At 35.9% G+C, this 23,089-nt stretch overlaps 2 protein-coding genes across 5 annotated transcripts in view; both read left to right on the forward strand.

The window, feature by feature from the left end:
• Positions 1–4,305, forward strand: part of LOC149015382 (putative protein phosphatase 2C 60) — a 30,381-nt gene extending 26,076 nt beyond the window's left edge. For all 4 annotated transcript variants that reach the window (XM_089156048.1, XM_089156049.1, XM_089156050.1 and 1 more), the window contains 2 exons: positions 1,933–2,169; positions 3,526–4,305. In XM_089156048.1, coding sequence (XP_089012174.1) covers positions 1,933–2,169; positions 3,526–3,795 — 507 coding nt within the window. In that variant the 3' untranslated portion in view covers positions 3,796–4,305. The remainder of the gene's footprint in view (positions 1–1,932; positions 2,170–3,525) is intronic.
• Positions 4,306–5,592: 1,287 nt separating this feature from the next.
• Positions 5,593–9,526, forward strand: LOC149015383 (protein CHAPERONE-LIKE PROTEIN OF POR1, chloroplastic-like). The gene is made up of 3 exons (XM_089157020.1): positions 5,593–6,108; positions 7,884–8,244; positions 9,092–9,526. The coding sequence occupies exons 1-3, from the start codon at positions 5,749–5,751 to the stop codon at positions 9,265–9,267; spliced, it is 897 nt and encodes a 298-aa protein (XP_089013146.1). The 5' UTR covers positions 5,593–5,748; the 3' UTR covers positions 9,268–9,526.
• Positions 9,527–23,089: the final 13,563 nt, after the last annotated feature.

Below are 23,089 nucleotides of genomic sequence, written 5' to 3' on the forward strand. Positions count from 1 at the left end.
AGCAGCCATGCAACACTACATCACTTTCCTAACACTAATCCAGTAAGTACAGCCCCTCCTTCTCTAGCCCATGCAAGCCCTCCCCCACCCCCTCCCCTTAATCACTGGTCCCTTCCTTTACTTGAATCTTGCAGCAGCAAGATCCCACCCCTCCCAAACCTGTGGCAACCCCTCCCCACCCTTTCTCTCCGTTCCACCTTCTTTCCTCCTTTCTTGATCTTGCGGTAGTCCTAGAAAAGAAAGAAAAGAAAGAAGAAAGAAAGAAAGAAATCAAGAACGAAAGGCTAGAGCCCAAGATCCATCCAAGAATTCAAGAGCCCAAGATCCATCCAAGAATTCAAGGACCCAATCAAAGATCAACCACGAACCCTGTAACAGGCCCACCTTCATACATCATCCCTAAACCGTCCCCAGACCCAACTGCAGGCTCCCTTTTCTCATCCTGTCTTACCTAGGGTGAGCTTGGATTCCCTATTGCCAAGTAAACCATCCCATCTTGGGTATTGTTAAACCCTAATTTTACCTTTTCCTTATTTATCCCAACCCAATTAGATTTTGTTAACCAAACCTTTCCCAAATCTCTTTCGAAACCATATCTTTCTCCAATCCACCATTCTGTATTTATTTGTTAAAACCCTGACTTACCCTAAACCCTCTCCATATTATTAATTCCCTACCCTCCCATAATAATTTTCTAAGGTTCTAAATGTCTCATTTCAACTGTGGATTTGTTAAGTGCGTTCATTGAGTGTTTTCTCTGCTGGGGGTTTTAAAACTTCATATGTTATGTCTCTTCTCATTTGCATAAGAATATTTTTATACCTTGTTTCATGTGATACAGAAAATGCATGGTGCATTCATTTTCTATGTTCTTAGATTGGTGTATGAATTTGTTGAATAAGATGTTCCGGTCCTTCCGGACTGTTTTGAATAGGAGGAATTGATGTTGGTTGGTCGAATCATCAATTTGTCTTCGTGACATTGATGATGAAGTACTAGATATCAGGGTTACCCTAGTTTTCGTGTTTGCTAGGTCAGGCATGTCTAATCTTCAAACCTTGATTTAACTTTATTGCGGCTCCTCAGTCATCATTTTTCTGTATTTGGTACGTTGTTGTATAGATTAGCCTCTAATATACCTATTATAGTATTTTTTTTGGGGGGGGGGGGGTTTGTAGTGGGGAAAATTCTTTGATGGATGTGAAAAAGGATGTCGACAAAATCAGAAGACCTATAGGCTCGAAAGCTCGGGTTGATTAAAAAAAAAAAACTGATTCATCTCATTTTCCATAGTCTTTGCATATTGCCCTGATGATAGAGGGCAAGAAGCATTTCCTTTCCAAATTCCAACAAAACATTGCATCTTGCACTGAGTGAAGGCTCCAAAAAACACGTTCCCTTCAGATAACATGCACCATTGGCCATCTCAGCCTTAATTTTCAATGATAAAAAATCCAATCTCGATCTGTGAAAGTGTTTATCCAGAGCAAGGGCGCTTTAATTAAAAAATCTTACTTGAGTTCAACTGCTGTGGAATTGTTAGATCACTTTAATATACATATTTATATTGTATGAGTGGTTTTAATTTGGTTATTCTGCTAATGCATTAGTCTTAGCTGGCTTGGTCGGACCGTTCTAACCTTAAAAACCTTAATTATTTTAAGACAACTGCAGCCTTTTGTGTGAATGTTTTGTACTCTTAGCTGCTTTCATTTATCTTTGGAGCATTTGATGTGCTTCAGGGGATGCCAGATAGAGTTGTTAATTTTACGGCTAAATAAGGCCTCACTTTTTTTAAGCTTTTGAAAGGAAATCCACCTGTGAAATAGTAGTTTCTGTGTCTGCGGGGGTGCTATTGGTTATTGAGTGGGGTGTATTTATTATCAAATTTGAATATTTGCTTTCTGACTTTCAGAGTCATTTGATCTGCAGATTTCTAGATCTATTGGTGATGTATACTTAAAGAAGACTGAATTTAATAGGGAGCCTTTGTTTGCCAAGTTTCGCCTTCGTGAGCCATTCAAAAGGCCCATTCTGAGCTCTGAACCCTCAGTATCAGTGCATCAACTTCAGCAAAATGATCAATTTCTTATATTTGCATCTGATGGACTTTGGGAGCACCTAAGCAACCAGGAAGCAGTTGATATAGTTCAAAAGAATCCCCGCAATGTAAGATATTAATTCAGTATACAACTTGCTCTCAAGTTTCTGGTTTTATGCCTATTATTTGTTTTGTGCCTCCCGGTCCTCTCCCTCACTCTCTCTACTCCCTCCTCCCTTGAATATCCTGTGATTAAAAACTATACTAGCTTCAATGTATATAATAATAAAATATTTGATTCATTGATACCGGTGAGGGAAGTGCTTGGATTTAAGGTGTTGAAACTGTAAAGTTCTACAGTATGAAGAGTTTTCCTGGGCAGGCAGATCCACACACAGAATATGCATATGGGAGTCCTTGGCTTCAGGTGATGAAAGTGACCTATCAGGGATTTGCAATTAGCAGTTGTTGCTACTTTCTAGGCGTTGATTTTAGGCGAGTACCAGCCATTTACCCCCTAGAGATGTTGATGTTTTGATGGAGTTGAATTGAGGTTGCATGGATTACCTGGCTCAGTCAAGGGCTAATGATGCCTGCATGGTTGTAGTTAATTTGGGTGGTATTTGTATGTTATTATCTCAGGCAATTCTTTGATGTCAGTTTTGACTCATAAGAAGGCTTAATTGTCTTGACAAGAGAAACCAGCATTCTGGTAAGGTCGAAAGGATGGCAGTCAGTTTTTATTTGAGGCTACTCTAAAGTTACAAACAGAAAAGTGAAGTTCCACCAAGTTTTTTATGGTGTTTGGTGATTTGAGCAGCTTACATATCTTGGTTGTGGTGGGGGTTGGTGAAAGATTGTTTTTGCAAGAGACAGCTATAGAAGGTGTTGGAATGGTTAGGTTAGAAACACTCAACTATATGGTGTTTGATAAATATGGAAGGGATACAACCACCCAATGAACCACATCGTTAAATCTGGACTAGGCTGGCTTTGAAATCAATCCCTTTTTTTGGGGGGGAAGGGGGTAGGGATCAACCTTCTCACACATGCCATTACCATCCCCAGGTCTAGTTTAATGTTCTGTCTGTAAAGTGATTTTGCCTATTACTTTAGTTGTTACCTACATTTACTCGTCATCATTTTCTGTCTGTAAAGTGGTTTTTCCTATTACTTTAGTTGTTACCTATATTTACTCGTCATCTGATTGCAACCTCTGCAGCCTCTCTATAAGTCAATTGTCAAGTGTAGTCCAGGTACACCCTGTAGATGGGGGCTGCTTCTGAAACTTGCTTCAACTTCTTTCAAGCTTTGGCAATGATCACCTCTTTGACAAACTTTGCTGTTGGCTGGTTGTGTTTCTTTGTTGCCATCTTGAAAAGCAAATGGTGCCACAGCCTGCATTCTAGTGAAATATTATCTGAAATCCTACTAGCAATGAAAAAAGGGAAAAATTACTGTTTTTTTTGTTCTTGTTGATGCAGGGAATTGCTAGGAGGCTTGTGAAAATGGCATTGCAAGAAGCAGCAAAGAAAAGAGAAATGAGATACTCGGACTTGAAGAAGATCGACCGTGGTGTACGGCGTCATTTCCATGATGACATTACAGTGGTAGTTGTGTTTCTTGACTCAAACCTCGTGAGTAGGGCAAGTTCCATGAAGGGCCCCGTATTGTCCTTAAGAGGGGGTGAGATCAATCTTCCTGCAAATTCTCTTGCCCCTTGTGCCACACCTGTTGAACTTGGTCCCACTTGATGAAGCTGGCCCTTGTGTTTGCATTGTTGTACTAATACTGGACTTCACTCAATCCGTGATTATCAGGTAGCATCGAAGAAGGATGAGCTGATCTTCAAATTCTTTGATATAAAATGTAACATTTAGCTTGAGCACAGGTACATTTAGTTTAGTACATTAAAGGTATATAACAGAAAAAACCATAAGAAACAAGAGAGGGCAGGAATGGGAACTTTCGAGATGACCAAAGTGAATTATTTCCTTAAGTGTGTTTTCTTACTCAACCATCTTTCTTTCTTTGGGAACATAGGCGTTTTGTAAATTGTGTGAAACAACATCTTGGCCATTAAAGTATATTTTTCTCCTTAGATAATTTATTGCTTTGTTTCTTCCCCTTTTATTCTTGTAGATGTGAAAACAAATGGATACTAGTTCCAGGTACAGATGATAACTGAAGAGGTTTTGATGACTGATCCTGAGTGAGCTGAGATGCAACAAACGTCTTGCATGGTGGTCTGGAAGCAATTTTGTTTGTGTTGTTTTGTGTGTGTGTGTGGGGGGGGGGGGGGGGGGAGAATTGAGCTGGAGAATGAAATCAGCAATTTTTTTTTTTTGGTTTTCTAGGGCATTTTGTTTATGTCACTGTAATTTATCCCTAATCAATCCAATCAGTCCATCTATTCTTTCTGGCTCCAAGTTTCTCTCCTGTCACAGGAAAGGTTCTGGTTAACATTACCATGGTTCAAATGGGTTCTTGTTCGGAAGTTGCCATTTTGATGATCGGAGGTGTGTATCAGGTGCCGTGGTATGTTCGTGATTTAGTATGGGATATTTGTCGGTTGGGCAATTCACATTGTACTCTTTTGTTCATCATGCGAGGGAAGTAAACTGTTGTGTGGATTTTCTAGTTGGATTTGTGCAATCCAAATAGAAAATTCAATTTAATCCTTCTACTCTTCCATTGTTATTGTCTAGTATTGTTCGGGATGATGCTAATGGTAAGAAGTGTTATCGATTGTGATTTTTAATTACTATTTGTAAATTTAATAAAGTTACCATTCCTCCGAGAAAAAAGTCAATGGATTCTGATTCATTAAAGGATCGAGTTCTCATTTTAAGAATCAGAATCGGTCTTGGCCTTTAGAATCATCAAAAGGTCAATCTTTTAGTTATGAGAGGGTGCCATTGTTATATATTGTGTTGGTCAAGAGTTATGTAGACTAGGTTCATAACAAAATAAATGATAAATAAGATTTGAGTGTTTATCAACAAAAAAGAAAAGAAAAGATTTGAGTGTTATTTTATATATAATTATTATTCATCTAACAAATTGAATCATTTTATATACCTTTTTCAAACAATGCAGTTTTGGACAAAGATTGAACAATATTTTTAATATATTGTAGGTCATGACATCTTTGGTGTTCTTATAGATACTATAAAGGTTAAAGATGTATAACTCTTTCAAATAAAAAATTTCTTTTAAAAAAACTATGCATATTTACCCTTGCTCAATCTACTTATAATTGAAAAAATAATTTGAAGAGATGCTTAAAAATCAGTTATTTGCTTTTCACCCTCTTCTCTGAATTTTTTTTAATTATTATTATTATATATCTTTTTTGTGATTGTTGATGGAAGAATCAACTCAATCAAGATCAAATAAGCAGTACAGTTTTCTGCTAGGACAGTGCAGTATGGAATTTGCTTTTCAGTTATCACCCAAAGTTTTGTTTTAGTTAAAATATTATTGAATAGTAAAATAATTCATGAAAGTGATAAATGTCCAAACAAAACTGTCGCTTTAAAGTCATAAAAGATTGAAGGAAGAACCAACAACAGAGTGGATATAACAATTTTGATTTATGGTGTGAATATGGAAGAAGGCAAAAACCCAGGTAGAGAAATCGCATAGAATCACCATAAACTTCAACACAGTCACGGTGTTGCAGAGGAAACAAGCAAGCACTGAAAATGGCTGCCGCTGTCTCTGCCGGAGCCAATCGAATTATCGTCGGTCATAAACCCACTTGCAGGTCTCTTCTCTGGGCTCGGCCCCTGGGAAGCCAGACGAAATCTCCGCAGCTATGGATGTCCAAGAGAAATGGCTCGTGGGGTGTTTTCTTCCTTTCTCGCCATGGATTGATAATCAGGAGAGCTTCACCTGTTCTTGCTGGGTCTAGAGCAGATGATTCCTCTGCTCCTTTTGAGATGTCTGTAGAGAACGCTCTCAAGCTTCTTGGTGTTTCTGAAGGGGCTTCGTTTGATGATATCCTTCGTGCAAAGAATTCTATTATTGCATCATGTAAAGATGACCAAGAGACTATCGCTCAGGTGGTTCCTTTTCTTCTGCTACCCACTTCTGTTTCCCTTCTTCTGTCTGAACATGTAGTTCTTTTTTGGAGTTAATATCTTGTTTCCTCTAAAGTTAACCAAGATTTGCAATTGGGTTTTCGAATTTTGTGATCTGGGCTTCCTTATCGAAAAACCCAATATGGGTATACAGCCTTGGGTTCACTAGTTGAGCTAAAAATTTAAGCTGCGCTGCTGAAGTTTGCATTTACAGTGATCCCTTAATGCAGTTGGGCTCAATGGAAAACTAAAACTGGGAATTGAGGTTGAATTCTCTATCAATTTCAGTCATTTCCTTCTGTTTTCCCTCGCATGGTTCTCTACTATGCTGTTGTGGTATGGCTGCTGTTACCATTAGTTCTATTCAATCTGTTGCAACAACAAACCTTTGCTGCTGCTGCTTGCCACTGTTACAACTCATTTTCTCTTGCTGTTCATCTCTGAAGGAGAGGAGAGAGCACTCAGAGCAGTGGCAAGCATGATATGATAAGAGTAGATTCAGAGGTAAAGCTTACAGATGAAGAGGTTCAAAGGAGATGAAATCTCGATTGTGCTGTATTTGTTAGCAATTGAAGGGATTAGTGTTGCTTTTATTGAAAAAGATCCATTGGGAAAGGCTTTTTTTCCCACTCCTGATAAGCGGGCAAAGGTTCAGTTTTGATCATTTATCTCAAATTAACAAACAATTTTGTTTAGTGAGTGCAAGAAATTAATTATTTTGGGGTCACAAAATAAAGGAGGATAATGCTCTTTTTACCTTAATTGTTCTGTTAGAGATTATGAAATCCTTATGCTAACCATTCAAACTAGGGTTGTCTTAGGCAGATAAATGGGTATAATTGCCACCTCCATTCCCATTTCCATATATGTTGATCACATGTACTCTTGGGCATCACTGGTATTTCCAGTTTACAAATTTATCCAAATTGCGCTTGTGCTCAATTACGCATCTGAACAACTTTTAGCATATTGATTTTGTAGTCTTCAAGAACCTTAGGATTTCAGTGCTTGTCCAATTGTGAAGCAGATACATAGGTAGAATTGGAAAACATTGTTAGCACTTTGCAGGTGCTGTATTCATCACCACCAATACCCACACACACCCCAAAAAGGAAGAACAAAAATCCTGGGGGTAGAAGGAAGTCTGGGTTGAAAGTTTTATCTGAGTCATTGGAAGGGTGGTGTTAGTGCAGATGGAGTTTAATGTGACGCCTTGTAATTGGTGGGTTAAAATCCTCACTGCTTGATGAACAACCTTATCTTTTAGACTTGATTACCAATTAATTTGATGATCTCACCAAGCTGTCAATTTTTCTACTCTTATCTCACAACTTAGATTCCAAATCAATTAAGCAGAGCTGGATGTAACTCTGCAAAATCTCTTGAAAATTTTCAAAACATGGCCATACCTGATCTGTTCAAAATGAAAATTTTTTTTTCCAAGTTACCGAATTCTATTAAAAAGACAGATGACTTATCCACTATACTATCACTCTTGATAGAGAAATCTTTCTGTTGAAAGTCAGTACCAGATTTACACAAATAATGTCATTCAGTCCCATCAAGTTGAAGATACTTTCTTTGACCAGTTTGATTTGTTGATTTTTATATGCTGCTCTCATGGTAAACCAAATTGTGGGTAATGGGATATGTTGTCCACTGCTATTTTTATCAGTATACATTTGTTAAGAGTTAAGGTATGTCACAACTTCCACATCATCTTATTCATGGAAGCTGCATGGTCATTTGTGTTGCAGGTAGAGGCTGCATATGACATGTTGCTTATGCAAAGCTTATCGCAGAGACGAGCAGGAAAAGTTGTGAATAGCAGCATTCGTTATGCGGACATGAAACCTCTAAATCGCTCAAGAATGGGATCAATGCCTCAGTGGCTACAAGCCACAGTTAAAAATATACCTGTTTCAGTTGAAGCACCATCCACTGGGAACTTGGGCCTACAAGCAGGGGTATATGGAGCACTAATGGTCCTAACATTTGCCAATGGAACATCTACATCTTCAACAGAGATATATGCAGGGCCAAATGTCCCTGGTTTGATCTTAGCTACTAGTTTTGGTGCTTCATTATACTTCTTTACCAAGAAGAACATAAACCTAGGTAAGGAGACATTGTTATTGCTCTTTCATTAGGGTTCAAGAATTTAAAATGTCTCCTTACATCTTCTGCCTATTGTTGCTCATAATAGAGGCAGCATAGAGCATTAGCATTACCCACCCTCTGGCTGTTTCTTTTCCTACTGTATGAATTTAAGTTTGAAATGCCATCCTTGTAAACCTCCATGGAGTCCTATGCATCCACTATTCTAAATGGTCTTAATTCCAAGGTCCTTTTCCTGATTGGATATCAGAATAGCTCAAACTATGACAGGATCATTGGCATGTAGATTTCTTGTTGTGTTATATACCTATATCTCGATTTCTAGTTTTTCCAATCCATTAGTGGAAGAATCTGATGATTATGCTTATGCTTACTTCTGCCTTTTTCTTCTTTCCTGGTGGTGGCTGGGGTAAAAGGTTATGTTAACTGTAGTATTCTTGTTATTCAATGGATTCAGTTTCTATGTTTGCTGATTGTTAGTGGAGGAATCTAATGACTTTTCGCTTATAGTGAGATGAGGGCTAGGGAAAAAGGTTCCTGACATCTTCTCTTCTGGTATAAATGCATAATGTCTTCTGAATTTGGCAGGAGACAGACATTTTCTACTTCGTCTTGTAATATACAAGCACAAAACAGAGTACATTTATTATTTATCACCTTCTACATTTTCTACCCAGGTTTCATTTTGAGAAAAGTTATTTTAGGAAGGTGAACCCTTTACATCCATGACCACGTAACATAGAAGATGTGTTTTGTAGTGTAGGGAGATGTACCTCATGGCTTGGTTTCATTTTGTTGGACTTAAATTTGGCTAAGGAATCTGATAGTTTGGCATGTGTTCACACAGGGAAGGCTACTGTAATAACCATTGGTGGACTCGTCATTGGTGCTGCAGTGGGCTCAGTGGTTGAGAACTGGTTGCAGGTTGATATCGTCCCATTTTTTGGTATACATTCCCCTGCTGTTATTGTAAGCGAATTCATACTCTTCTCTCAGTTCTTGGTCTCCCTGTACCTAAGGTAGGATTTGAAGATAATGTACCATAACTTAAAATCTTGATAGTTTTTACTCCTCAGCTGTGTATTCTTTCATGTAATCGTACAAAATTCATGCTTTGCTAGGATTAGTAAATTATCATGCTGTATGAAGAAGAAATAGGTCAATGCTTACAATTCCATCATTCAGATTCTGTTACGAAATTGTGAATCGTTTCTATGGATGTAATGCTATTTCATTCATCAAGCATAATGCCTTTCATTGAGATCATGATTTATACTTTCTTTGTTTGTTTGAGTAAAGAGGATAAGTCTGTCTTGTTCCATTGCATGGACAATCTCTTCTTAGGAAAAGGTCGGGGAAGTTTTACTTCACTAATTGATATCTTTTTATTTAGAGGTTGGTTTCCTTTGCATTACTTGAAAAATTGCATATACATGGTAGGGATATGTTGTGACTTGGCATTCCTACAGATCACCAGTTCTTTATGATATGAGGATTTGAATTCCAACTTCACTGTAGGCACTTCTCATGGGTTGTTCCCAATGAAATTTTGTAGGTGCCTTAGTTTGTTTCTTCATTCCGTTTCCTTAATTGTACAACCCATAAGTAATATGAAATTGAAAACAACTCTGAAAATAATAAAGAACAGTGCAACACGGGTACTAAACACAATTAAAAATTGAAGAAAGGGTAATGAACAAGTCCTTATAAGAACTCTTTATTTATTTAATTTTTCATGATAAAGAATAACACATGTTTATTATCACTTAAATGCAGCAACACAGGCTCCCATTTAACTTGCAATTTTTTTACCAGTTGTAAGTCCATATTCAGCACATTTTAGTGTACATCCTTCTGCACCACCTCCTGCACGTTATGCAATCTCTTGCCGCTTTCACAACAATCTCACTAACTTCCTTCATTTTGTACCTATGGAGGGAAAAACAAAAGAAGAAGAAGAGTTAGTTTTGCTCTATATTTTTGAATATATGCTTTCCAATAGATTCTGCAAAAAAGATAAAAGAAATGACAAGAAGAAAGACTAAGTGAAGCTTGGGTGAAGCCATTTGTCGGTTTCAAAGCTTGTATTGACAGAAATCTTTATCAAATGCTTGTGTTGACAAAAAACATCATAACTTTTTTCATATATATGGGCACTGCTCAAGAGGGTTATTGGCTTGTACTAAATCTCACTGATTCTCATTACCATCAATGGAAATGCCTAATGAAGGATACTTTGACTGAAAAAGGGAAGAAAAAAAAAATCAGATTCTAGGTAAAGCAACCTAGAAATGAGGGTGTTAATTTGTAATGAAAACTCAACACCAAAACCATACCAAACAATGTACATCAGATTGAGTTAAATTATGTTAGATTTGATCTAGATCAATCACTTGCCATTTTTTTTTATCAAATTCGGTTGAGATTTGGTTTGGAGGCTACAACTACTGGTTCTAACAGAAATTGAACCAAATAGCGGAATATATATATTTAGATTAGTGTATTTCCATGTGGGGTTAACCTTTTCATCTCTCAATTACTTTAGGGCGTGGGTTCTTTAGGGGAGGGTTTTAAATTCTATATTTTGGGGGCCTTTTTTTTTTATTTTTTTTATTACCCCTAATAAAATTAAATAAAAACCCCCCCTCACACAAAAAAAAAAAAAAAAAAAAAAAAAAAAAAAAAAAAAAAAAAAAAAAAAAAACATTCCACACCACATTTGGTTACTTGAGGCTAGAGATTTCAAAAATCTATAGGTTTCAAGTTTATGGAGTCATGGTTTATAAAATTAACTGTTTGATTAGCCTGAATCTTTGGAATGAAATCTATAGATTCATCCTAAAAAATAAAAATATGGAATCATGGTTTAATTGTTTAGTGCTTTTATAGTAGGGATGAAATCTCAGGATTTCACCTCATACCCATAAATCCACATATTCACGTTTTTAATGTAAAAAAATGAATCCCTAGATTTCATGAATTCATGGATTCACACAACTAAAAGGGTATAAATTTCTCAGTTGTGAATCTGAAGATTTCAAATCTTTGGATTCATGTATCAAAACAGGTCCTTAGTCAATTCTTTTAAATCTCAACATATCTTTTAATTTAAGAAATTTAAATAATAGCCGACTCTCTTAACCTTTCTATTTAAAACATTTCTTTCATTATATCTTGATCTTTCCCCCCAACCCCCACCTCCCACCTCCCAAAAAAAATAAAATAAATAAATAAACATTTTCTTGATTTTGATTTTGTTACTTCTTCCACCGAAAAAAAAAAAAAGATTTTGTTATTTTAAAAATATAATGATGATAAGGGAAAATTTCTATTTCTCCCTGTATTTAGGATCGTTTGGTGACCTATCAAGTGTTTTTATTTTCGGAGACACAAATCACAATTCTGACTATTTCTGGTTGGGACTTAAACAAGAAGTTAACCTAGGGATGCCTTGGGCACAAAGGAACTTGATGGTTATAGAATGAAATGAGATCCCGCCAGACTCTGTATGGGCAATCGTGCACAAGAAGGAAACATCAACTAACTCGAATTAGAGAAATTAAACCCTATGATCATACGATTACAAATGAGATTTGTGAATTGTTCCAACAGTCGGAAACAAGAGGAAAATCATATATAAGTCAAGGATTATCACAAATAAAAGTAACTAAATCACTTCCCTCTATTGAATCTTTTAATTAAGCTCTACAACCCACCAGGGCTTTTATTGATTGAACCATTGGAGGAGGCTTGTCGACAGTTGAGTAAACCTGGCATTTGTTTTGTCAGGTCTCCAAAGGTTGAACAATTTTCAGACGCATCAGACCGTAACCAAAGAATAATACGATAATACTCGATATGAGATGATGGTCTCTTAAAATCACTTAAAGTAATACAATACTCGACATCGATACTTTAAACTTTGCTCAAAACTATAATCGGACAGTATGGATCCTATAGGCACTTTAGTCAATCCTCAATCAAATTCAAACAAAAAAGATATACATAAAACGAGTAACATAACATATAACCAAGCACATTGGCAAGCTGACAAGCTTGAATGCAAAGAAGTGATACATAATGCTGCATGGATGGTTAATGACCGAGCCATTTATTTGTTTGTTTGATAATTGTTGATGATAGAGTTACATGTATATGGGTCTCCTTAGTCATTGCTTTCTTATTATATACTAGCTAAGCTAGCAACAGCAATAGAGGATGCCACCTTCATGCTTTATGCCACATTTACTACCAGTTCTACTTCCTCTTTGAAAACATAACAACGCACATCCTTCTCCGCCAGCATTGCACTGCTCACATTTTGTTCCCAAAATTTCGCCATTTCCACTTATTTCCTTTATATCTGTAGCTGCACAAGAAAAATAAACAAAGGAAAAGAAAAAGAAGAGTTAATTAGCCTTGGTTTCCAATGTTGCAATTATGTATGAGAGAGAGAGAATCACCAATAGATTCAGAAAATAAGATAAAAGAGAGGACGAGGAGAAAGACTAGGTGAAGCCTAAGTGAAGCCATTTCATTATCAGAATCTTGTAGAGACAATGTTCTTTGTCAAATGCTTGTATTGGTAGAGAAATGTCATAGTTTTTATATATATAGGCACTGTAAAGAGCGTTATGAATTTATACCGAAATCCAATTAATTCTCTCCACCGTTAAAGGGACCTAAACAAGGACATCTTGACTGGAAAGAAGAAGAAAAAAAGATCAGTTTCCTTTGTTTTTTGTTTTTTGTTTTTTATGGCTAAGAATAGAAAAAATGCTTTCCCAGCATCTATCTCTTCACACACCAAACTGTGAAGCTTATGAGGGGGCCATTCTTATCTAAAAGAAGCTCTATCGGAACTCACACAAGACTCGCCAAGAAGTCGGCACAATGATTAGTTTGACGAACTTAGTGCTCCACTAGAGACACTTGGACTGCATTGAGAGAGTCCGAGTGCAACTCAACGCTACTAAATTGGAGTTTTCTGGCTTCACGAAGCCCTGCCCACATCCCCAAAAACAAGGACAAAGGTAGGAATAGGATTCAGCATCAAGAGGGGCAAAAAACAATCCTCTTCATGAAAAGCTATAAAACACAATGACTTTTCTATCCGTCAAGAAAAAAATTGATGAGCGGGGACCAAGTACTAGTATAATTCACATATAAGAAGATGGCACAAGGAAAAAATTTTTAAATAAAAAAGTTAGGAAGAAAAATGAAATTTCCAAAAAGTGGACTCAATACCTGCGCAAGAGCTCACATTTTAAAATGTTATCGGACCAATATCAGGTTCATTTCTGCTTGTAGATGTGTGCTACGTGTCCCAACATCACATCAAATGGTAAAATCTATTTATCATTCACATCAATTTCACATCAATCAACTCTTTGATGTGATGTTGGGACACATGACACACATCTACAAAGAAATGGACCTAATAAATTTCTTACTATTATCGTTTTTCGTACACACCGCGATAGAAAATACAACCCCTTTTTTTCGTAAACCAATAATTTATTCAGAAGGCAAAAAAGCTCATGGAAGTGTTGTATAAGGACACCAACCCTGGAGTGAAAAGAGACCAATCAGTCATGCACTTCATCGAGAGGCAGTGAAAGCCATGTGAAACCCAACTCTTACAACCATTAATTCCCCTTCGGTTACCAGACCAAACTCTCTGCAACTCCAACAAATGAATCGATTGCTTCTTCTAGTATCTTATGCTTGTTCCAGATAAATGAATCTATTTGATATGGTATCTTATTCAAATATTTTGCATGATTGATTATTTTAAATAGATTTCATAAATATTAAAATTATGTCCAAATTATAAAGTTTTTTTTTTTTTATTTAAACCCAAGCTAGAATTTTACTTGTATGCTTTTGTGTTTTTTGTCTTTTCTGAAATCTTAAATTTATGAAACAAATATTTCGATTAAATGTTGGAAATATGCTTAAAACTTTATGTATATTATTTTTATTTTTATTTACATATATATTTTAATCATGTCTTTTATCTTATGATTTTTAATAAGAAAAACTTTACTCCCATATCGGGCAAAAAAGAGCTGATTATCTCGTTTATATATAGTATGGACCTATGTAATATATTTTTAGGGTTAAGGATCGAATCCTTATATGACACGAACCAAGCTTGAACCCTGGAGTGACCTAACCATGGTTATATAGTTATATATATTAATTAATATTAATAATTCTATGTGACTTTGGTCATGGGTCCTAATTCGGAAAGCCCACTGCCAGGTGGAAGTGTGGAGATGCCATTCGAGAGGCACTTTCCCTTAAGGAAGTCTGTTGAATAGATACTTTCCTGTAGGGAGTTGAACTAAATAGGTACCCTCACAAAGGGAGGTGACCTTACCCTTTCACCCACAGCCTTTGGGGTCTATATAAATCCATTTTCAAATTCATTTTTTACATTGAATTTCCTCCTCTTTCTCTCTCTATCTCTCCCTGTTGTTATTCTGTTAAGCAGTGAACATAACCTGATTACACCTTAAGTAACCTTTTTGGGATGCAACTTCTTTGGGTTGATTGATCTTTGAGGTGAAGACATATTTGGTACCCGTATTGCTCAAATTGAGGTGTCTAAATACCTTAAAGAAAGTACCTCTAGTACGTTTCAGCTCTGACGAAATATTGTGATTACTATAACATTTCAAGTCTTCGTGCAGATTCTTCTACAAGTTCTCAAAATTAAATGACTCTATATCCAGATTTGCAGACTTTGGCTCGTAAGTGACCCAATGAGATCTAGGTGTAATCAAGTTTTTTAATAACAGATTTGCGATGTCAATTTCAGAAAATCTTGCAACCAATCATTTCATAACACATTCATTTCGTAAGAGAGATTGAATGGTAATAGTTTCAAAAATGTGGGTTGGCTTACTTATTTTGGCAATGAATAAAAGATTGAGTGTTAATTAAGAGCAAATTAAAAACATTGCTCTGGCACTCCAAATTTTTTTTTTTTAATAGGAATTCCAGCACTCCAAACAAAAACCTTTAAAGCTGAGTTCCACTTCATCTTTGATAAGCAATGACATGTTGAGTTGGAGTTTAATTATACGCAGTAGTCCAATCTTTGGAATGAAATCTATAGGTTCATCATTAAAAAACATTTATGAAGTCATGGTGCAAATGTTTAACACTTTCCATAAATCTACATATTCACGCTTATACGCGTAAATCTCTAGATAAATCTCTAGATTCATGTAACAGGTTTTTTTTTTTTTTTTGTTATTGTGTTTGAGGTTCATCAGGCTAGCTTGCGCGCACATCAATCACATCATCAATCACATCATCAAAGGGTCGAACTCATGATCTCTCCATTGAGAAGCATGGATATTACCACACTACCAACTCTATATTGACACCAAAGATGCCTTCTTCTTTTTGAAAGGCTTTAAACCGATGGTTCGACCCCGCCCGCTGTGGTGGGTGAGTCTCCCAGCAGAGATTTTTTGCATCCATAAGGACTCGATACCGAAACATTGCTTAAGCGAACCAAACTGCTTACCACTTGGACCAACCCCCGTTGGTTACACCAAAGATGCCTTTACTGAATGATAAATGTTGTTAAAGTATCTATTTTATTTTTCAATCCAAGACACCTATTTGAATTATATAAAATCATCTAAATTATCAAAAACTGGCAGTACTATAATCAAGAGTATAAGGATGAAGATGTCAGCACGATTTTTTTTTCTTCTTTCTTTAGTCATTAATTGGGAAGCAGTTCTTGACCCAAAAATGGGAAGGAGTAGAAAGTCTGAAATATTTGTTAATGGGGGCTACGGCCCATTTCTTTTCTTCTTCTTTCTTTTCTCTTTTTACTTTTTTTTTTTTTCCTTTTTTTTTTTTTGGTACAAAAAACGATGTCAGAAACTTGGAAAAAGAAAATAAGATGAAATGGACACTAAATCGGCCTAAAAGATCTCCTCTAGATCCAAAGGAGGACCCAAAAAGAGCACGGAGTCAATCTCGGTACTAAGCTTCACCCTTGACATCCAATCAGCCACTTTATTAGCTCAATGGACCATGTGCCTCAAGTGATTACACGGCAACACCCACCAATTACTTGTTAGAAAAGAACTCTCATTAGCCAATGAGGGGTTAGTCTAGCGGAAAAAGACCCGCACTCCCACAGGGAGATCGTGGGTTTGCACCCACTTGGCGGCATATATATATAAGTAAACATTTAATTTCTGCATTAATATAAAAAGCTACCCTGAGGATGTAATCGTGACTAGCACAAGCTAGCTTGATGAACCTCAGATCCCAAAAAAAATAATAATAGATAGATAAAAATAAAAATAAAAGAGAAGAAAAGAACTCTCATTTAATATTATCTCTCTGGGTGCCTTGGTTTTTTTTTAATTTCACTTCACACCAAACATTTTCATTTCACGTAGGTTCGAATCCCCTCGGAACTAAGGGCAAAACTCCATAGAAAACTCTCCTGAGAATACAATTGAGGTGTGCGTGAATTGGCCCAGATGAACCTCAGGTTCCCCAACCAGAAAAAAAAAATCATTTTCTTTACAATTAGAATTATTTCCTTTTCAAAATATTGTTTGATTGAATTTTTTTTAGTTATTAAACTTTTACAATCTTTAAATAATCTCCCAAAAGCTTCACACTGTTATAAAATAAAAAGAAAATATAGAATACAAAGAAAAAAGACAAGATCAATTTTTCTCTTCTATTGAGTTAGTCATTACATATTTATAATGGAACTAACATCTACTCTAATATGGTAATATCAGAGTTTACAAATAAATACAATATATGATTATCACATACAATAAGATAATCTTGATATGAAAGGATAGATTGCCACCCAAAATAGAAGGTGCATAGAATGGAAATATTAACTACCAATATTGTGTAATGAGATGGTTGTGATCTTCACCAATATTGCATCATGAGGTAGTTGAAATCTTCAATTGGAAGTACAATCTCTTTGAGGGTAATGGACATCCATAAATAAATATTATTTATAACACTCCCCCTTGGATGTCCATCAATAGATAATGTACCTCATTAAAACCTTACTAAGAAAAAACCCAGTGGGGAAAAACCCAGTGGGACAAAACCATGGTGAAAGGAAAAAGAGTGCAGCACATATTTTACTCCTCCTGATGAAAACATCATTGAGTATCTTTGAAGACGCACATTCCAATATCATATACCAGTTTCTCAAAATTTGAATTAGGCAACGCCTCAAGAATAAACCTGTCAAGTTATCACTTGAACGAATTCAATGAACATAGATTTCACAATTTCATTGAAGAATCTTTATATAATCTCCCAAAAGCTTCGTACATCACTATTTTTTTTTTTGGGGGGGGGGTGTTCAAAGAGGAATTATATTAGAGTCCTCATATGCATTCTCAAGGCATTAAAATCAGCATGTACAATGAAAAGGGATGGAGACAGTCACCACACATGACTCAAACAAAATTTGTAAACCTATGAACATGGCAAGGTAATCAGCATGAAAATTATTTGACCTACGAACATAGCAAAACTGAATAACATCAAACTGAGTTGGTAACATACTTATTTCCCCAAAATGCTACTATTGGAATGGTGCGGCCAATTTTTATTTATTTATTTATTTATTTTATGGAACTAGATTAAAATTAACATCAAATTCAACCATTTTTTTCAATTCAAATCAAAATAGAAAACTTTAATTGAATAAAAGCGTATTGCCCACATAGTGAATAAAAAGCTAGACAATCAATGTTGAATAATATTAAGTCCAACAAAGTTGAACGCAGAAGGATTGGTTTATAAGGGAGCCATGCATTATAAGAGCTCTTTAGTTGGCCAAGAAAGAGTGGAAGAAGGAAAGAAGGGGAAAAATAGATTTTTAGAAAAGTGATTTTAGGTTAATTTAGGAGTAAAATAAAATAGTGAAAGGAATAGAAAATGGTGAGAGAGAGAAAATTAATTAGAGAAATAAATAAAATCTAACAAATTAAAATCTTTTAAAAAATCTATAAAAAAAAATAGAAAGTCCTAGTTTTTGACTACTTGTGGGCCTAACCCGAAACCGCTCCACCTGATAGTCCTCCTAAAACAAATATACAAGTTCATTCCTCAGGCTCCAACTGATAGTCCTCCTAAAGCAAATCTTCAAACTAAAAACCCTTTTAAATTCCAACTTGTGCTATAATTGATTGTTTTAAAACTGGGTCGTGCTTCAGTGTTGCGCATTAAATGCGCAACACGGTGAAGCCAACGTTCGATATCGAAATCTCGGTCGAGATTTTGATATCGACGGTCGGCAGCCAGTGATGCGCATTTAATGCACAGCACTGAGGTTACACTATTTAAAATTGGGTTCTTGTTTTGTGAGAATGTTGATTTTTTTTCCCTTTCTATGAAATCTGTCTATTTTTGTTGTTGTTGGTATTTAGTTTGATATGCAAAGAAATACCTTTGGATTAGATAAATATTTACTTAATTTAAACAAACTTGGTACATTCAATTGGCATTCATGCTTAATCTTTCTAATTATTTTTTACAAGTAGTAGAAGCCTATTTGATCTTTGAATTCATACTTATGTTTTTTATATAGTCTATACCAAGTGGTAATATGATGATTCAAACAATATTTGATGTAAAACTATAAAGCGGGTTGTAAAATGGTTTATAACGGGTTGCGGTTTGGGTTCGGGTTGGTGTGGGCTCTGTTACTCTTAGCCCAAACACAACCTATTAGGGTTCGGTCTGGACCGGTTCGGTTCGGTTTAATGGTTTGGGCTACAAATTGACACCCCTACCTATTTTACTGAAAATAAACAATCTAACGTGTGAAAAAGGGTACAAATTAGATTGCACCAAAACGTATTGGTCAATATAATACAATAATACTCGATATAAGATGATAGCTAGTCTGTTAAAATCACTTAAGTAATACGATACTCGACATCGATACTTTAAACTTTGCTCAAAACTATAATCGAACGGTATGGATCCTATAGGCACTATAGTCAATCCTCAATCAAATTCAAACAAAAAAGATATACATAAAACAAGTAACATAACATATAACCTTAATCAAATAAAAGCAAATTGGGAAGCTGACAAGCTTGAATGCATGCATGGTTAGTGACCGAGCCATTTATTTATTTGTTTGTTAATTGTTGATGATAGAGTTACATGTACTTGGGTCTCCTCAGTCATTGCTTTCTTGTTATATTCTTAGTTAGCAACAGCAATAGGGGATGCCACCTTCATGTGTATACTTTATGCCACATTTACGACCAGTTCTACTTCCTCTTTCTAAACATAACAACGCACATCCTTCCTCACCAGCATTGCATTTCTCACATTTTGTTAACCAATTTTCATCCTTTCCACTTATTTCCTTTATTTCTGTAGCTGCACAAGAAAAATAAACAAAGGAAAAGAAAAGAAGAGTTAGCCTTGGTTTAACCAATGTTGCAATTATGTATGAGGGAGAGAGAGAGAATCACCAATAGATTCAGAAAAAAAGATAGAAGAGAGGACGAGGAGAAAGACTAGGTGAAGCCTAAGTGAAGCCATTTCTTTATCAGAATCTTGTAGAGGCAATGTTCTTTGTCAAATGCTTGTATCGGTAGACGCAATGTTCTTTGTCAGTGTACGTTCTTTGTCAAATGCTTTTATATATATAGGCATTATAAAGAGCGTTATGAATTTATACCGAAATCCAATTAATTCTCTCCACCGTTAAAGGGAATATCTAAATAAGGACATCTTGACTGGAAAGAAGAAAAAAAAGGTCAGTTTCCTTTGTTTTTTGTTTTTTATGGCTAATAATAGAAAAATCGCTTTCCTTGCATCTATCTTCACACACCAAACTGTGAAGCTTATGAGGGGGGCCATTCTTATCTAAAAGAAGCTCCATCGGAGCTGACACAAGACTTGCCAAGACGTCGGCACAATGATTAGTTTGACGAATCTAGTGTACCACTAGAGACACTTGGACTGCATTGAGAGAGTCCGAGTGCAACTCAATGCTACTAAACTAGAGTTTTCTGGCTTGACGAAGCCCTGCCCACATCTCCAAGAGCAAGGACAGCGCCAGGTTTCAACATTAGGAGGGGCCAAAAACAATCCTCTTAATGAAAAGCTGTAAAACACAATGACTTTTTTATCCATTAAGAAAAAAATTGATAAAGGGGACCAAGTACTAGTATTTCACATACAAGAAGATGACACAAGGATTTTTTTTTAATTAAAAAAATTAAGAAGGAAAAATAAAATTTCTAAAAAGTGGGCTCCACACTTGCACAAGGAGCTCACATTTCACACTGTTATCATTCGACGTACACACCGCGATAGCAAATACAACCCCCCTTTTTTTTGTAAACCAGTAATTTATTCAAAAGGCAAAAAAGCTCCTAGAAGTGTTGTGTAAGGACACCAACCATGGAGTAACGGTCAAAGCGAGCCCTTTCATTCAAAATGAATCAAATCTCCCATCTTAGAATTGGATTCGAACCAATATCCCACAAGATGGGGCTAGGATCAAGGGCTCCAAAGAGACCAATCAGTCATGCATTTCATCGAGAGGCAATGAGTGCCATGTGAAACCCAACCCTTACAGCCATTAGAGCAAATTACATGACACCTGCTATATTTGGGGTAAAACTCTTGACCACCTGCTATTACTTCTTAAATTATATGACACCCACACTCAAAATTACAAGTTACCCACAGCTACATTTTCAGTTAAGTGGACGTGTAAAATGACTAAAATACCCTTACTTGCATTCAACTCATTTAAAATGACCAATCCAACCTCATTTTAATTCTCTCATAGCCAACCCTTAGGTGGACAAGGCAAACCAAAATACCCTTAATTGCATTCAACTCATTTAAATTTAAAATATAAATTACTTAAATGCCCTATGTTCAGTAAAATTACTTTAACGATCATGTGCCTTCACCCTGACTCACCAGCTTGACTCCCCTCCCCTTCTCCGACTCCGACATTGGCTGCACATGTTCCATTTTCCTGCCACCATTGCCAGTCCCTCCTTGAACAGTTTTCTTCCTTCCGCTCCTCCGGCTTCCCCCGCCGCTACTAATTACATCCTTCCCATTGTCAACGCTAAGCTCTGAGAGGCTCGTCTTGTCCAAGATCTCAAAAGGAGATGCCTCTGCAACAAAGGTCATCTCTAGTGACTCTTGTTAGAATATTAATAAAATATTTCACATAAGATGAGCTTCATTGATTATGCTACACTCTGATTTGGTTTGCTTATTGGTCTGATATGGGTAATATATGGTTACTAAAACTCTTATATGGATTAGCTAGCGTGGGCTAATAGGGACTATTAGATCTTGATGGACGATCTAATGAGTTTGCCTATATAAAGGATGCTAGGTCCCTCATATAAACCCTAATTGATTACATAATTCTCTATATAAAGTGTCAATTCAGAGAGGTTGTTCCATCGAGCTAGTGAATAGGTAGAAGTCTAGAGGAAAAGATCTAGCATCGAATTGATCATAGAATCAACTTCAGGTTAGTTCTTCGTGGGAGTCTAAAAAAAAGATTTCGCTGCGCTTCATCTCCAATAGATTTTAAAGAAGGTCTGCTTATCATCTTATATTGTTATTATATTAAGGTGTTTTTAATCGATCTATGCGATCTTGAATAGATTTATTATCACATGTGGCATCAAAGTCTGCATTAAATTGATTAAAGACTCATAGGAATGTTGAATGATGAATTTAGAGCTCCAAAATCGAACGTATGTAATTTGTGAATTTTCTCTCCTAGTTTTCATCGAAACTGTACGATTTTTTGCCAATAACTTTTTTTCTAGAAAGGATTTTAAAAATCCGAGACCATCAATGTTTAGATGTTGAAAAACGAAGAGATCGATATATTATGGGTCACCATCGAATTTCAGGCACGTTGACGGAATCCGACAACTGTTTTCTGAAAATTTTAATCGATATTTAATTAATATTGATGCTAACGTGGCAAATTGATTGATCAACGGTTTGGGCCGACCGGACCCATGACCCGATTCTGAGACCCATTGGGTCATCTAGGTTGACCCGGTTGACCTATCAAGGGTTTGACCACTGATTCGGTTTGGTTTGGCTTGTTTCGAGTGTAGCGATTTGATAATTAGACTGGTTTGATGGCCCAAACTAGTTGTGAATAAGCGAGTCGACCTATCACTACTGCAAGTCAACTAGTTTTGACTAGTCAATGGTTTGATTTTGATTCGGTTCCATTTGACCGAATATGGTTTCTAGTTTGTTTTTGGGCCGTTTTAATTGCTGGTTGAACCAATTTGGATATTATTAAAAATAAATTTCAGAATACTATATATCCAATATTTTTTAATTTTTAGCCAATCTATATGGAATTTTGAAGCGTTCTCTTAAGTTCTATGTTTTGGACCCTTCTGAACACAATAGAACTATTTTCAAGACCCAATTCCACCCCTATATATATGAAATATGATATATCATGTTTTGGTTGAATCGATAATTAAAAAATAATAATTTGAAAGGCTATATATTTAGTATTTTTTTTAATTTTTGACTAAACCGTAAGGAATTTTGAAGAGTTCTCTTGGGTTCTTATGTTTTGGACCCTTCCAGACCAAATGGAACCATTTTTAGGGTCCATCATTTAAATCTTTTGTTAGAACTTACTACTTCATTTGAAATTTTTGGTATTGATTGATATTGAGAACTTATTACTTATTTCGATTTGTTACCCATGTTTTGTTTCGTGGGGCATAAATCCAATCATAATTATTATGTTAACTAGTAAATTTTTATAATAAGAACA

Source organism: Hakea prostrata, chromosome 5, assembly GCF_041222555.1.
Source record: "Hakea prostrata isolate BN-2017 chromosome 5, UWA_Hpros_2, whole genome shotgun sequence".
NCBI classification, from domain to species: Eukaryota; Viridiplantae; Streptophyta; class Magnoliopsida; order Proteales; family Proteaceae; genus Hakea; species Hakea prostrata.

What these genes read in the sequence shown, in the direction of transcription:
- LOC149015383 (XM_089157020.1), top strand. Translation starts at nt 5,749, where the DNA reads ATGGCTGCCGCTGTCTCTGCCGGAGCCAATCGAATTATCGTCGGTCAT. An exon ending in ACCAAGAGACTATCGCTCAG is followed by an intron (nt 6,109 to 7,883) that starts GTGGTTCCTTTT and finishes TTTGTGTTGCAG; the next exon opens with GTAGAGGCTGCATATGACAT. An exon ending in CAAGAAGAACATAAACCTAG is followed by an intron (nt 8,245 to 9,091) that starts GTAAGGAGACAT and finishes GTGTTCACACAG; the next exon opens with GGAAGGCTACTGTAATAACC.